At 42.1% G+C, this 16,839-nt stretch overlaps 1 protein-coding gene across 8 annotated transcripts in view; it reads right to left on the bottom strand.

Moving 5' to 3' along the window:
- Nucleotides 1–2,564: 2,564 nt before the first annotated feature.
- Nucleotides 2,565–16,839, bottom strand: part of LOC142562978 (putative phosphorylase b kinase regulatory subunit beta) — an 82,901-nt gene continuing 68,626 nt past the window's right edge. For 7 of the 8 annotated variants that reach the window (XM_075673562.1, XM_075673563.1, XM_075673564.1 and 4 more), the window contains 7 exons: nucleotides 13,578–13,777; nucleotides 11,528–11,582; nucleotides 11,363–11,442; nucleotides 11,014–11,146; nucleotides 5,163–5,270; nucleotides 5,018–5,092; nucleotides 2,565–2,769 (listed from right to left, as the gene is read on the bottom strand). In XM_075673562.1, coding sequence (XP_075529677.1) covers nucleotides 2,581–2,769; nucleotides 5,018–5,092; nucleotides 5,163–5,270; nucleotides 11,014–11,146; nucleotides 11,363–11,442; nucleotides 11,528–11,582; nucleotides 13,578–13,777 — 840 coding nt within the window. In that variant the 3' untranslated portion in view covers nucleotides 2,565–2,580. The remainder of the gene's footprint in view (nucleotides 2,770–5,017; nucleotides 5,093–5,162; nucleotides 5,271–11,013; nucleotides 11,147–11,362; nucleotides 11,443–11,527; nucleotides 11,583–13,577; nucleotides 13,778–16,839) is intronic. The other variant, XM_075673567.1, reaches the window with a different exon arrangement.

The following is a 16,839-nucleotide window of genomic DNA, read 5'->3' as shown; positions in this document are numbered from 1 at the left end:
GTACTTTTGCATGCCACTACCAGATGGCAAGAGCCATCTAGTATCGGCATATAGCATGCAGAGCCATCTATTAGTGGCATATAGTATGTAGAGCCATTTAGTAGCGGCCCTTAGACGGGACCGAACCTAGTGGTACGAGCCCGTGTAAGGGCCGCACCTTGTCAAATTTGTGAAAAAAAAAAGTACGGCCCTTACACGAGTCCATACGGTATCCTTCCCAGATACTGACTGTCCTATGGACAACCAGCGCTGGCCAGGAGGCGCCACAGCACTTTGAGTAACCAAAATATGCTGACACTGTAAGGCCACAAAAATGACAAGATATATTGAACAATAACGTTCATGTGGCTATCAAAGCTTGCCAACGCCCGAAACATCCACCTAGCACCGCCCATGGTCTTAGACAGTCCACGGAGCACATGCACTCCTAGGTTCTAGCATGCCGGTGCCCAGTCAGGTCAGAAGCTGGACACACGCGACTCAAGATGAATGGCGAATTTTCAGATGCAAAATCGCAGCATGTGCTCCTGAAAACTGTTTCCTCTGCCCACAAGGCTATGTGTTATGGAGCTGCATTCGGCACACAGTTTTAACGCTGGTTGCCCATTAATAGTAGACGCATTGTTGTGACGATCACATTCTTAGCGTGTAAAATTTAATGTGCACACAAACTAGAAAGCTTTAGAAAGAGGGAAAAAATGTTTTTCAGAAAAACACAGCAAGGCAATTATAAAGAAAAACCAGAACACTTTCTGAAAAGCAAGTTATATGGTTGAAGGTATGCTCATAACAAGAAAGCTTGCAGTGGGCAGCACATACTAAAATTAACCATGTGAAGCAATAGATCAATCTGATGGTAAGTTCACTACACCACTGCTGCTGCATAGCACGCCAGTAGTAGTGGTGGTAGTAGTCAGTGAACTGAATGGCAACTTTGGTTGGAGGTGCATATCTTTATTTTTTTTTCTTCCCATGTCAAACCAGCTCAACTGCTGTGATAAGGTGCAGGGGGCTGAGGATAGTAGATTTGGAAAGGACAAGATGGTACAGTAAGGGCAGGGCAGAGGTCACAGTGCAGCTGGCCTCAGCATTCCACTCAAGGTAGCTTTGAGCCTTGAGCTTAAGTACAGTGGGAAAAGCAGCGAGCACAACCACAGGAAATATTTTGGGCAAGTTCTAACCCTTTGATGGACAGCAGGCCATATCAGTCCCACTTTTCAGTGCAACTTCACTGTGTCATATGCGTGAAAAAAAAAAAGAAAAAAAAATGTGGGTGAATTTTGGTGCGTGGCTACGTTTCTGAACCTAGATAGTATATTTCTTTTCAACTTCACTGTGTCATATGCGTGAAAAAAGAAAAATGTGGGTGAATTTTGGTGCGTGGCTACGTTTCTGAACCTAGATAGTATATTTCTTTTCCACATTTAATTCCAGGTTCATTAACAGGGCAGTATGGTTGTACCGATTTTATTACTTCCTTTTCTGCTATGTTCCATTATTTCTTTTAGCTTTATCTAAGCCACTACACAATAAATGGCAACTATTTTTAAGGAAGATTTCTTTCTTGAACTAGACGAAAAAACACAGAAATAAGCCTGTTCCCTCCCCTTATTCGACATGTTTTTACGACAGCTGTATGCTTTTATGATTTTGGTTCGGTTAGGCATTTCAATTTGCTTTACCGCACACCTACCAATAATAGATTATCCATTTATTAGCCACACACACATCACTACATATAAGAAATGCAAAGTGTCTGAGGCTTTCCATGAAGCATCTGTTTTCTGAGAACTGCTGTAATACTGAGCAGTCCTGAAAGACAGTGCAGTAGAAAGAGTGCAAGGGTGCTTAATAAGCACAACAAACACTTGCAAAACATGCGAATGCTGCTAGTATAGTATACTAGTGCACACAGGTTACTTCTGATCGTTTTACATGCAGCCATGAGTAGGTAGAAGACTACACCGCTATGTAATGCTCTTCTCGATAAAAATGGGCTAGATGGATAGTGGGACACATAAATGTCCCACATTCTTCACCCATACAGAATGTTAATCAGATTCCAGATTTGACTTTTCTTGAACAATACCTGATCAGAGACACACTCTCAATGCTTCAGACACAAAGCAATCCATTCTCTTGCTGTGCTCATCAAAGCATTAAGAAAAGTTCTTTCACCCACGCATAGTTTCATTAGATGATTAAAGTCATTGTCTCAAAAGCGAAACTCATAACTATAACCAGGGAAAACATTGTGGACAAACTAAAAAAAAAAGTTCTTACACCTAAACATAGTTCAGTTGGATGACTAGGTAGTTCCTGTCTCAAAATCAAAGCCCATATTATGATGAAGCACTCGGTTGAACTAATTCTGCATGATGGCCTCGACCTGTACTAACAGTATGTCGCAAGGAAAAGTAAATGTGAAAGTTGTGGAGAGCGTATATTTCAACATCACTACTACATCAATAAGTTCAACACACCAGACTGCAAGGTGGACTAGATTAGATAACAGGACCAGGGTGCCCAAGGTGTGACTATATAAGAAATAACTTTCAGACCACTAATGTGCAAGACCCTTTAAGATATACAGCACTCTTCTGTGCTCAGGTTTTCTATGCCAGAAGTAAGCAGACGTGTCATAATTCCACGTGAAAGGTAGCATGAAGTCACAGATGACGGAGAGTCATAGAAGGATGTCATATTCTTCGCATCAGACTCTTCAGGGTGCTGCTCATTCTTGAAGATCTTAAATGCATCTTCAATCAACTGGACACAGCAAAACATTGCAATTAATGAGAGCTCTCTTAACAGCTAACAAAAATGTACAAACAGGTCATGCAATAAATAATGACTGAGTACAGGTCGGAACAACTTAAGCATTCCTAATAAAGCACTGAAGTATGATCAAAGGCCACATCAAATTGTTAAAGGCTGCAATGTAGCCAGGTCTGCATAAAGACTCCAAAAACCTTCTCTGACACTAACCAGTGTACAGTCTATAGCAAAAAAAAAAAAAAAAAAGTTCAGGTTGGCTGGTCCTTGCTGACAACAGCTGACTAGACTTTACTTTTTTGTGATAGGCAGCACATGGTGTACATTTATGGAATCAGAACACGAAAAAAATAAAATAAATATATATATATTCTGAATGTACCAATGCTATGCCACCTCATCTGATCAGGAGAGAGAAAATTTCAGGAGTGTGCCACTATGTTACTTCATACAATATTTTTCATTTGTTTGTTTCTTTACTTTCTTTTCCTATAGCCACCTGCATATTTTTTGCCTTGAAAAATCTCTAAAGAGCCTTTAATTTCACACTAAGTGAGGACGTCCTTATAAACTACTTCATTACATGTCCAGCAAATCTGGACTTCAGTTTAGCCCAAGCTAAGAAATATTTCTGCAAGTCTCAGGAATTCATTTTAAGAATTCTGTTTCAGCATAAAAGTGTCAAAACACAAAGGCAGCAAAGCACATACTATAAAGAAACCATGCAAGTAAATTAGCTAAAAGAAGACTTGCAAAACAGAGATTGAGCCTGTAGTTTCATTTGTTATAATATGGCTAAGCTTGAACTCCCCATAACAATAATTGTACTGAGTATATAATGTTTTAATCTGTTCCAGTAATGTGTATTTCTCACTGACTGCAAAGGCACATGGCAGTGAATTTTAGTAGGCGGTATTGATACACACACTTCATGGTGATTGAGTGTAATTCATGTTCTCAGGGCATCCTACAACACAATGCAGCGTATAAAAATTATGCAGATCCCACACACTGTGGGAATCGATGTAAGCGAAGCTTTCTGTGCTGGTTGCTTTGATTGACGATAGTTAGCAGTGATGTTGACGGCGAAAGCTTAATTTCTTCAACATTTAGTCCAACATGAGAGTGGCGAGTTGATGTTAAATGTTACCTTGCATGCACCACTTCTGTTTGTCTGCGTAGTACACAGAACACACAGGGAGAAGTGTGGCTCGATGTTTTGTTGTGCGCCATATTTCATAACCTCTGAGAGGATTAAGCACTGTCATTGCCTCACATGGCACATCGCAGCGTGGCAGAAGTATTAAACTTGAATTGGATTATGGGGCTGTACATTCCAAAACTACGGTCAGATTATGAGGCCCACACTAGTGGTGCACTCCGGATTAATTTCAACACTGTGATGTTCTTCAACGTGTCTCAAAATTTAAGTGCACATGCGTTTTCTATTTCGCCCCCGTCGAAATGTGGCTGCTGCAGTCGGGATCAAATCTACGACCTCTAACAACGCCATAGCTACAAAGCTACCACGGCAGGCACAGAAGCGTTGATTTGACGGGCGACCGCTTTAGTAGTGTCGCCTGAACCCTGCGGTGCACTTTAATAAATGCGGCTCTGCTTCTGCACACCCTGGCTAATTTGTACACTTGAACTTAAGCTTAGCCAGTTTTCCCACAACCGCTGTCGTATAGTAGTAGGGTTTCCTTGCATTCACACGTCACCCCCCCCCCTCCCTTTGTACGGAAACTACCTCTTCTCCTCCCTCCTCTCTACAGTTCTATATATGTCCACTTTGGACTCGCACGTTAGCAGAAAGGGAATGCTGCAGTTTCTGCAATGCTTTTGAGGGGCATCATGGATAATTACAGCACATTCAACGCGGTGGAATCCAAAGGAGTTTGTCATGTCCGTCCGTCCCCTTTCGTCTCTGACTTGCTGCTGTCATGTATACATATGCTCTGAACCACCCCCCGACGCGGTGTGTCAGACAGCAGCAGCCACAGCAGCAGCAGCAGTAGCAGTGGTAAAGTCGACGGAAGAGGCAAAGAAAGCTTCGCTTTAAAAACACCAACAGAACACTCTACGCATAAGTGGCAGAGGCATCAAGTGCAATAAAAATGACTGATTGTTGCATGTTTTAGAGTGCAATTCTTTTTATCTATCTTTAGGCAGCTAAAACGATTCTTTAACAAGCAAAGCACTTCATCTAAACATCACTACCTGCATACGAAGAGACACATACCACATCCAGGTCAACTTTCTCACTAAATGAGAACTCTGGATTCCTTTTCAAGATCACATCAATCACCATGAGAAGCTGAAAAAAAAATGCATATGGAAGATGCTCAGAATATGCTACATGAAGGCAGTTATGACAAATATGTTACCTCGATCATGACATGTCGGTATTCTGGTAAAGAGACGTGGCTCAGTAGCATTTCCACTTGAAGGGCAAAGTTTAAGTCATATATGGTTAATTCACTCAGTGTAGGTTGCTGAAAAAGAATATTTTACAATCAATGAACAGCATTGATCTTCTAGACTAAATTAATCACATAGGGTTGCAGTAGGGAACATTTACACCAGCAAGCAAAGTGCCCCATGTAAATAATAGTAATACCACACAATGTTGATTTACTTTTTACCAATGTCCATTCTCACTGAATTATCACTGTTATCAAGTTGTCACTTGAAACAGCAGACACCTACAGTATTCAAAACTTCCTGGACGTTGCAGCTGATTCTATAGCAAAGGAGGCACGTCTGATCAAACTGTTCGTGCGTTGCGGGTAGTGTTGTACATTCTTCAATGTACGCCAGCACCGGCAATCACTCTGGAACATACGGTGAAGACATGTATGAACAGCGGATGTACAAATAGCCTTGTCTCTCATTTCAAGCACCTTTTCAAAGATGAACCAGTACCACCTCGCCCAGTTTGCTATTTATCAACTTTAAACAGCAGATGTACTAAGAGCTGTGTCTTACCAGTACTTACGTACGGGGCAGAAACCTGGAGGCTTACGAAAAGGGTTCTACTTAAGCTGAGGACGACGCAACAAGCTATGGAAAGAAGAATGATGGGTGTAACATTAAGGGATAAGAAAAGAGCAGATTGGGTGAGGGAACAAACGCGAGTTAATGACATCTTAGTTGAAATAAAAAAAAAAGAAATGGGCATGGGCAGGACATGTAAGGAGCAGGGAAAATAACAGATGGTCATTAAGGGTTACAGGCTGGATTCCAAGGGAAGAGAAGTGTAGCAGGGGGTGGCAGAAAGTTAGGTGGGCGGATGAGATTAAGAAGTTTGCAGGGACGACGTGGCCACAATTAGTACATGACCGGGGTAGTTGGAGAAGTATGGGAGAGGCCTTTGCCCTGCAGTGGGCGTAACCAGGTTGATGATGAGGTACTTAACCCGTGAAATCATATTCAACGACCGACTATGGCACTGATCGCTATCGCTGTGATTTCGGCATTGCTTGTCTCTCTGGGCACAAGCTTGCCCAATGAAGAGATGAAGTCTTAACTGACCCATTTTCAGTACTTCTCAGTTTTCACCATCCCTGCAATGTGACATTTAGTTGAGGTGCTGGCTCGATCAGTTCACTTATGGAAAAAGTCAATTGTTAATTCCCCTAGTCAACCCACTGCAAATTCCCCTATTGGGCTTTGAGAAGGTCACCCATAATTTCTGCCCACTCATCTTTTTGCCGAAAGTCCCAGTCACGTGAATTTTCATTTTTCACTCTTATTGTGTTAGCACTGCTGTCATGCAGAAAAAAAAAGCACCAATGAAATCATCGTGTGCAGCTTGTAAAATAATAATAATAATAATAATAATAATAATAATAATAATAATAATAATAATAATAATAATAATAATAATAATAATGCCTATATGGAACAAAAGTTACAGAAATGGTCAGTAATTACACATATTTTCACCGATGGAAAGAGCACCTCATGCCTGGACTATTGTGTAGGAGTACAAAGCGTATATGCTTCTGCGACGCCTTCGATAGGAGGCTCAGGGGGTTTACATCATTCTAGAGTACATCATGGCAACAGCCAGGGAGCTCACATTGGAAAGGTCAATAAGGAGAATGTCAAGTTACATTGTTACTAGATACAATTTTACCACAGCCTTATGAGAGAAAACAAGCTTGAGAGCTGATAAAACAGTCTATTAATATTACTAAGATTACCTGGCAATTTAAACATGAGGTTAACACATTTACCAGCCCAAAAGTAAAATACTCTTAAATTGCCTAAGTATAGTTACATTAAAAAGCAGAGCTAAGCCCAACAAAAAGTCTTTTTGTTATTGCTGTTGAGAGGTGGAAGTTTCAGCAATTATCATTATGCTTACTGTGCTCGCCAAGTCTTGATGGTAATAATTTATAAGTAAGGTTCTGCATTTCTGGATAAATCAGAAAAGCTTCGAAAAACACTGCAGTAAAAGTTTTCCGAAATTGAAACCCCAATTTTGAGGGCATGTAGTCTTCAAATATTCCAGGACAGTTTTTTTTATCCTTGGACGTGCCAACGGCATTTCGTCGCGAACACTGCAATGTATGATATCTTCAGAGAAAGCCACATGCCAATGTGCAGCAAACTGGGTTCGAGATATCACACCATAATAACAAACAAGTTATCTTGCTCAGGAAATGTTTGTTTAGCGCAAGTAGATGGGGAACAATAAGGAGTACGTAGACAGCATTACTTGCCACGCTATACTATGTATCCCATTCAGTGGCGCTACATGCACTTTCCTCTTTGTACACCATAAATACTTGCTCACCTCTCCTGGACCTCTCCTGGCACAAGGTAGTACACAAAGTGCTTGCTGTGCGACTAAATTGTCTCTGTGCTCAGTGAAGCGATCAGATGCTAATGAGCTTTGGTGAGGAAGTTGATTACATGCCTCGAAATTGTTGACGAGGAAAAGCGACCTGATGCAGTGTTGGTTATTTTAGGAAATACTACAGTTGAAATTCGATTTAACGAAGTGATGACCATGCTCGAATTATTTTATTAAATCAGGAAGTTCGGAAAATCGAGTAAGATTTTTCGGTCCTTCAAAATCTGAAATTGTAACATAGTGACACCCAAAAGGTACCACGGCATTGTATTTGCCGCTAACCCACACCTGTACGTGTAAAAAGTCCGCGAGGTGGCCCAAGCACTGCTGCCCCTAGCACCATCTGGTACGTAAGAATGCTAGTGACTGCCGAGTCCATTGTTCCGTACATGGGTGCAGCGTGCTGCCTTGTCAAAATAAAGCTAGGACCATGACTAGGGGGCCTAGATGTTTTAACGCGATAGTATTAGAGCGCATGCTCGAAGAAAAACCCGTCTGCGCCAAAATGAGAAAGAAATCCCAGCTTTCTTTTTACTCATTTATTTCTGGAAAAGCTTCGATAAATCAGATTTAATGCAAGCTAGTTTCTTTAATTCTGGTTGATGGCAACATTGAACTTCATCGGTACCTGCCAGGGAACGAAATTTCTTCGTTAGATTAGGAACTTTGTCAAATTGGGTTTTGTTAGACTGAGTTTTAACTGCACTACTACCTAGTGGTTGAGAAGTAGAACCGCACTGTCGAAAGGAAGATTTGCAGTGAACTGCAGCATAACAGCAATTAATTCTAATATTGAGAGCAAATTATAAATCCTAATGTAAAGACCGATTGGCCCCAGACAATCAAGCCTTACTATCGTTTGCCCTAGTTGTGCCAGATAACAATAATATCGTCAGACTTGTGGCAGACTTTTTACAATATCAGGCATATAATGTGAAAGAAATTGTTGAGCCAATGGTGTTCTCGCGCATAAATATTCATGACTGGCTTCTCTTTCACGTTTTGCACTGTCTCTCCTAGCCTTCCCAGAATCTAGTGCGAATGTCGAAAGGGTATTCTCTACGTTCCTTGTCGTGAACAAGAAAGATCATGCCACAGTTGCGGATGCAAACATTGGCAAGTATGTTCATATACATGACAAGTTGTAACAAGTGACAACGATTATGGTACCAGTTGCTTAATAATGCATTTTTAGTACTGACAACGTATTCTCGCATTAGAGAACAGTTGCCTAAATTTTGGAAGAAATAAATAAAAACCAAGAAACTCTTATTTTGGGGAGTGTAAACATATGTTCAATTTAAACACTGAGAAACTCAGAATTAAAAAAAAAGAAATTTTCGAAAGAATGCCCCCTCCAAATATGGCTACAAATAAACTCTACGAATGCAGAACCCTACTTATAAGACATGTTCTGAAACAGTCACAGCAGTGAGTAATGGGTAGTGGGCCATTTTCTGACAGAGAAGTTACAAGCAAAAACTTACCAACAGCAGACATATACAGATAATTGTACACTACCAGAAGTTTTTCCCACCCAACTTTTAAAAACTGTCACTTCAGCATGGTGAGCGAACTGTGGCATGTGATCTATGGTATCAAAGACAGCACAAATTCACATTGTATTACACAATCTACAACTTCAAACTTCTAGCCTGCAGAAAAAAAAAAAAAAGCCAGCATTTGACATGTTATACTTGGTTTGCTGCTTCTTTAGAACTAGGTGATGACATTGACGTTCGCGAATGATGAACAAGAATGGTTTATGTGGAACCATATGTCAATCTTTCTTGCATATCTCTATGTGGCGCATAGTCTTGCGCTGGCTAAGGGTGGACAAAGAAATCGAAAGCATGCACGTTGTGTCCCACGAATAATATCCGCAACTCGACGAGCGTTGTGCTCTGCTTTGCTACATACCAAACATGCATTCAACTATGGTACCTTAACAAAATCATACTCTGCATGCTGTTTACAGTGGCAGGTACTGCTCACTGAGATGGTGACAGCATTCATTAGCAGCCGCAGTGTTTTGGTTACAATAAGCCATGCAGCTGAGCTCATCAATATATCTCCTCGAGTTCGTTGTCTTTTCTGCTCTCCGTGTTTATCTAGTTCTTGTAACATGTTGACTTAATGGCTGAATAGGGAGCATCGCCAGAAATTTTGATTCTACAGAGCCCCTGAAACAATTTTTTGGCCACGGAAGACTGGCATGGCCGGCTGTGGAAGTGCAAGCATCTCTGCCAAGGTGGCCATAGTTAACAGCAAATACTCATCATCTATCCACATTCTTGCACGCAACGCAACTTGTGATTCACAACAATCTGCTAGTAGGGTGCGTCGATTAATGAAGTAGTTATTTGAAGAAACATGCAAAATATTGAGCACCTATTGTTGCCTTATATGCTTGAACCATTTCATGCCGAACTGGTAATCATTAGTATTTTGTTGAGCTCAGGTTTGATTTGGGTTCAGGCATATTCCAAAAATATTGGTTTGGGTTTAGGTTCAGTTCCGCCCAAAATTGCAGTTTGGGTTCAGTTCGACATCCTTGTTAGAACGCACTTCAAGTTGACAACAAAGAGCATATATGTGTCATATCTGGATGGCTTCTAACTGCAGCACATCACGGCAATGTATGGAGGAGTTTGAACACAGGTACACGTGAAAGTAAACGAAAGCAAAAGACAGCAGGCCGGTGGTAGCTGCATCCAAAACTACTAGTTTTAGTTATCCTTAATTCTCTAAAAGAGGCCCAAGAGTCAGCCTTTCATTGACTCTATGCCATCGATTCAAAGGAGCATCCTTGTATCTTCTTTGAAAGCAGCTCTGCTTATTGCTTCTCTCATGTTGAATGTGAAAAACTAACATCAAGTGATATAGGAAAGGAAGAAGTGGTTTGGTGCCACAGGAAATGGCTTAGCAAACTTAAGTCCCCTGAATTATGGTTTATACCAGAGCTAGTAGGTGCATTTCGACCAGTAGCTTCAGTTGTGGTGCATTCCAACTGGTAGTTTCAATAGTTTGTCTACAGTGTCTTTGGATTTTCACTATCCATCCACACCTTGCGTTACCTTAAACACACCAGTTTATTTGTACTATTGGCTTTCTGCTTTCAATGGAGTGAAGTGGCATAACATTGGGTTACCTGGTGCATCTAGTGCATCATCAGTTTGCAATAATACCACGTGATTATCGGCTGAATTTGCTGGAAGGTTTGCAAAGTCACAGTACTCTCAGAGCTCTTCAAGATTGGAATCTGGACTAGCTACACTTTGAAAGCGGCAGAAACATGTGGATCTCTAAACTTTTACACTAGTACTCCTTTAATCCCAATATAAACATTGGGCAAACTTCAAGTAAGGTCTTACCTGCGGTAGATGATGCCCAGCAACAACAATTCCTCCTGGGGTCCGTGTCATCACATCCCAAACTCTGTCAAAGAAGTCCTTGGGCACTCTGCATAGTGCCCCTTCTATCTGTCTCGTGCAGTGCTGGGACAACCTGGTTCATGAACAAATATGGTGCATTGACCACTATTACAGGCCAAGGAACATTTCTAGCAACAAAGCCTTGAATATTGAAAAGAAAACAGGATCTACACAGATGCAAGCTTCAGCACAATGAGCAGAACAATTTTTTACATGCTGATACATGCTATATGTGCAAAAATTTATTAAACTTATGAAGAAAATAAGGAAGTGGGAAGCTCATCCTCACTTGACATCAGTGCTGTCACGCAGTGTGAACACGTTGTACACAACTTTCCTCAGCTCACTTGGAGAAAGACTTTCTAGTGTCTGAAGTAAGGGCAGAAAAAAGAAAACAGGAAGCGTGCCTTACAGTACTTTGTACACTATGCACAAAAAACAAGAAATTGCATACCGGAGGAGCAGCTTGTGTGAACTTGAGGTAAAGATTCATTGCATGGAGTACAGACCTAAAGAAAAATGAGCATACATGAAATGGAATTTAATATATACTCACAGCAAACAGAAAATATATGGCTTAACAACATGACTCAAAGATAATCAGTTGTAATAAAAAATGAAGATGTTGCCCAGCTCCACACAGAAGCTACTCTTTTAAAGCTGAAGTGTCATGGTTTATGAATCGTGTAAAGATGCACGTAAAAAAAATTCTAGTCGAGTTCCATCCTTAACAGTTGCCTTTATTTTCCTAGACTTGCGATGATACTGTATAGACTTGTGTAAGGGCCACACTTCTTTTTTCACAATTTTGACGAGGCGCAGTTCTTACCTGAAACCGAACCTTTTGAAGTGGTGGCGGCACAGGCAGTGACTTGTGCACACCCCGTATGTACCATTGCATCAGAGGTCAATGCGTAGATCTCGCTATCCAGTAGCTGCATGCGAAAATACGCAACGCGAAAATTCGCCAAAGTGCACGCACACCATCGGGGCACCAAACACGGTTGCTCCTCTATTCGAATTTTTCTTTTCAAAATTTTGGGCTGCCAAATTGGGGGAACGGCCCTGACACGGGTGCGGCCCTGACACGAGTCTATATGGTACTACGCAAACAAGACAGTATATTCAAAAAGTTCAACATGTCATTTTAATAAGTAGTGCTTAGATAAATAATAACATAAGACACAAAGGGAACACCATACACGAAGAGTGCAAGCTATCAAGTGACTTTATGGTAAAAAAAAAACACATCAAACTGAAAATTATGCAGAGCTTATATCTTTGCCAAACCTGATACACATGAAACACATGTCATTTTTGTAGTAAGTGCATCCCACCTCAAATTCTAAGCTTGTTGAAGCAGTTGATGGGGTGATCACATGCACATATCTTTTATTCCCTCACAGACTGTATAATGCTAGTACAGCCGAACGCCTTTACAATGAATGAAACTACAAAGAAATTACCGGTACAACAAAGGATTCCATATGTCCTGGTCGAATTCCTATCTTTCATGTGTATTGAAAACGCCTTTATAGCGAAGACCAATACAATGAATTTGCCTGTAGAACGGAGGAATTTAGGTGTCCCCGATGGCTAATGTGTTGCTTCACAATGAATGCAGCTAGCAGTGCTGCTGCTGCCATCCGCAGCCACTAATGAGCTGCAGTCAGCACTAAAATTAGCGATGTGGTTGACGAGTGTGCTGATCACAGTGAGTGATTTAGTCTTGCTGCACAGCTCAAGGAATCATTCAACTCTAGTTATATGTCACTTGTTGCAACATAGCAGCAGGTGTGACAGCTGATGAATAAGTGAAAGCTGACAACGACATGATTAGCTCAGAATGGACAACCGACGATGTTGTCGAAGCCTACAAGGACGAGGCAGAGGTGAAAATTGATGAAGGAAACATTGACGAAAAGCCTGAAGATTAGGAAAAAAAAAAAAAAAAACGGCAAATGGTGGCAATAATGACATTCAAAAGTTTGCAGCCGTATCTCGCTCCCGGGTTTCATAATAGAGCGAGCGTGAACCTCGATGACATAAGGTCGTCTGCACTTGTGCATTTCGTTGGGGGAAGTGCGCAGAAGAAAATTAGTGACTTCTTTCACTATCTCTTTCACTAATAATAAATAAAAGTTTTACTTTGGTGGACGTTCTCAACCTTATCTTTACAATGAAGCGACCTGCATAACAAAGAATTTTAGAGGTCCCGGAGGGCTTCATTATAAAGGCATTTGACTATGTTTTGCTCTTTTGTGCAGCATTTTCTTTTTGTGCTGTTCAAGGATTTTTCTAAGCGCAAGTCATCAAAAAGAAGAGCAACTATTTAGCCCTTTTCTTCCATTGTGTAAAGTGTCGAAGACAGTTCCCAGACTTGTGTAATAATAAACATCAAAAGCTAGGCATTTGATCACAGATTTTCGTGTATAAAAGGTAGAATTTTGCTACATGACACCTTGATGGTTTTAGGACTATGTGAACAAAGGAAGTGAACTTGCCCAGTTCTGATCTTGAGGATGCCCTCAAAGAGCTTTGGTGTGGTGGAGATGAGGCGACCGACATAAACAATGACTTCTTGAAGCAGTACTGAATGGTACACATGATCTTTACACTGTGCATAGATGATGCTCTTAATCTCCTTTGGGGTCAATGGCTTATCAATAACAGCTTCGTCTCGGCCAAAGACACCCACAGTGATCTGAGGTTGGATTAAGAGAAAGAAAAAAATAATAAATGAAAAAAGCAAACAATATTGCATAATATGTGGTATTATTGAGAGTATGTGTCACTAAACATCATGACACAACCTGCCCCCACATATAGCAACCATAGCCAAAAGTTAAAGAAACAAATACAGTTAAACCTTAATATAATTAAGTCAGCAAAATTGGCAATTTGCTTTGTTAAATCAACTTTATTGAAACTCAACCTTTTATGCAACAGTCGGCAATGTATTTTATAGCGATAGCAACTATATAATCACTCCCGACACATTTCCGCTGTAGTCGTCGGTGCCACCATGATGCTCTGTATAAAGTTCAAGTGCAATAACATCATCACCACATACCGTATGCTGTACGTGCGAGTGAAAGCATGCGAGGGCGAGCCAATGATGGTGGCTCAATCATGCGTGGTGTGCAAGGGAGGAAAGCGGGGAGGAAGCATGCCATCTTCTGCTGTACACAAGCCACAGGGGGGAGGAAAGGGGAAGGGGGGTTCTACTCCGGTGGTGGCTGCGTATGGCGTGGCCGCATGGGCCCTATCTTGACATCAACTTGCGATCGGGAGAGAGTGCACAGAGTGTTGATAGTGTCGTGTGCACTGTGTTCTCGCCACTCAGTTCACGCTAAAGCGAGAGGCAGCACGAAGGTCGATTCACTCGCTGCTGCTGCTGCGCTTCCTAACTACAACGTTTAGACATCAAGTGTATGCAGTCATTGAGTAAGATGTGTTAATGTTTGTATGCATGTGACACAATGCTTGTTAATTAGCAAGCGAATGTTTACAAGCTTATACAGCCAATAAGACTACTATCCTGCTGCAGCATAACTGAGCGATTGAGTGAAGGATGAAAGAGCGAACATGGGGCGCCGTGGGAGATGAAAGATGCGAGGCGGAAAGAAGAGAGGAGGGTGCAGCAGAACCATGAGGCCAAAAGTGGGGCAGGATATGGTGATGGCGTCAGAAGAAAAGAGTAGTGTGGCAACGATGGCCTGAGTAGTGCCTGTCGTATGGGAGGTCTGTCGGCGGCGGCTGCTGTGAGTCACGCCCACACGCCACCCACATGCTGGCTCTCCCGATCTCCAGATTAGCGGGGCAGTCACGCTACACTTCTCTCGTTTCACGTGACACACAAAACAGATGGTCTGCGCCGGCCGATATATAACGAAATGATAACACGTACAGAGCTGCACTCAAATTTCGCACTAGGGAGTATCATAATCGTCAGTGAATTTTTTTCTGACACAGAAGGGGCCGCTAACTTCTTCAAGTTATCAGACATTAGGAACAAGCAAACTTGCATTAGAAAAAAATTTATTTTGTTGAATTTGAGAGTCGGCGCAAAAGATAGGGTTTCATGCCATATCGATGAGATCTCGAGATTGGCATTACAAAACAAAGCCAGCCACACTTTCATGTACACTCTGCCCGCAGCGGTTAGTGTCACCCGCAGTGGGATAACATTATCATGAAAAGCAGCGGCAGCGAGGAGCGAATGCTTCGTCTGCCTCTCGCTTAAACGCGACTCCGAAACTCAAGATTATGCAACCTCCAGTACTAAATGCATGGAAAGACAGTACACATGATACCATGGCATTTTGGCACACCCACTCTGTGCACATTCAGCATATTACCTCTAAAACAGGGCACATGGTTTGTGTATGTGCTCAGCCGCATTGACAACCATGCGCAGCCACGGCCATGCTAGAACAGGAGACACGTGTCAACCAACCCCCGAACTTCTTCCCCTCTCCCTTATCCTTTCGTGTGCGCTTGATCGTGTTACTGCGATCATGTTTTCCCCTTGCTTGCATGGGAAGACTGCGCTCATCAAACTACCACCCGTCTTGGCTCACCGTCGCACGCTTTCACTTGCACCCAAAGCATACAGCGCATGGGTTGTGCACTTGAATGACTTAATACGGTACATGACACTGCTCTGCTTCAGCAGTCACTCCTGGTCACACAGCAGGTGCAATTTTCGTCTGTGGAAGTTTCCATTTATTGTAACGGTATTCCTTTGCAGCGGCAGTGAAATTTCATTATATTGAAATTGTGTATAAGCACACCTCAATATATTGAGGTTCAAAATATATGGTGTTTCTATGGCACGTTAAGTGCTTTGTTATATCGACAATTTCATTATACAGTTAAACCTTGATATAACGAATTTCAATATAACGAAATTTTTCTGCCGCCACGAAGGAATGCCGAGACAATAAAATGGAAACTTCCTTGGATGCAGATGCTTAAATGATTGCATTACAAGCGGCTGCTTGCAAACACACCTCTCCGATTGTGTGCCGCATGGCAAGAGCGACTGCTGAAGTGGAGCACCATCATATTCCTCATAAAGTCAAAGTGCAATAAGATCCTATCGCACCCGCGCACAGTGTGCTTTAGGTGCGAGTGAAAGTGTGTAAAGGTGAGATAAGAAAGATGGTGGCTTCAGGAGTGCCACCATCCCACGCGAGCAAAGCAGAAGAGGAGAAGGGGAGTGAGCTCACGGTAACGCGATTAAGCATGTGAGAAGGTGGGGGCAGGGGCGGAATGGGGGTATGGTAAGGGCAGTGAGGGCATGTGAGGGGGTATGGTAAGGTGGCGCACATCTTGGCGGTGGCTGCTTATGGCTGTAAAGGCAGCCGAGCACATACGCAGCTGCGCACCTGCTTTAGAGGTAATCTGCCGCATAGGCAAAGAGTGGACATGCCAAGATGGTATGGCACCATGTAAGCTGTCTTACTGTGTGCTTAGTATTAGAGGTTGCATAATCTCGAGTTTCGGTGACTCGTTGGAGCGAGAGGCAGATGAAAAATTCGCTCCCCGTTGCTGGTGCTTTTCCTGATAGCATCGTCCCAGTGCGGGTGACGCTATCAGCCGTGGGGGCGGAGTGCATGCGAAGTGTGGCTGGTTTCACTTAATTCGTACCGCCGAGAAGATATCGTCGGCGTACGTGACATGAAACCGTATCATTCGTCGCCAACTCCCAAATTTATCAAAATGAATTGGTTTCTCATTCAAACTTGCTTTTTTTGATTG

This window comes from Dermacentor variabilis, chromosome 1, assembly GCF_050947875.1.
Source record: "Dermacentor variabilis isolate Ectoservices chromosome 1, ASM5094787v1, whole genome shotgun sequence".
NCBI lineage: Eukaryota > Metazoa > Arthropoda > Arachnida > Ixodida > Ixodidae > Dermacentor > Dermacentor variabilis.
The sequence above is the reverse complement of the archived record's forward strand: the minus strand, read 5'-3'. Positions and strand labels throughout refer to the sequence as shown.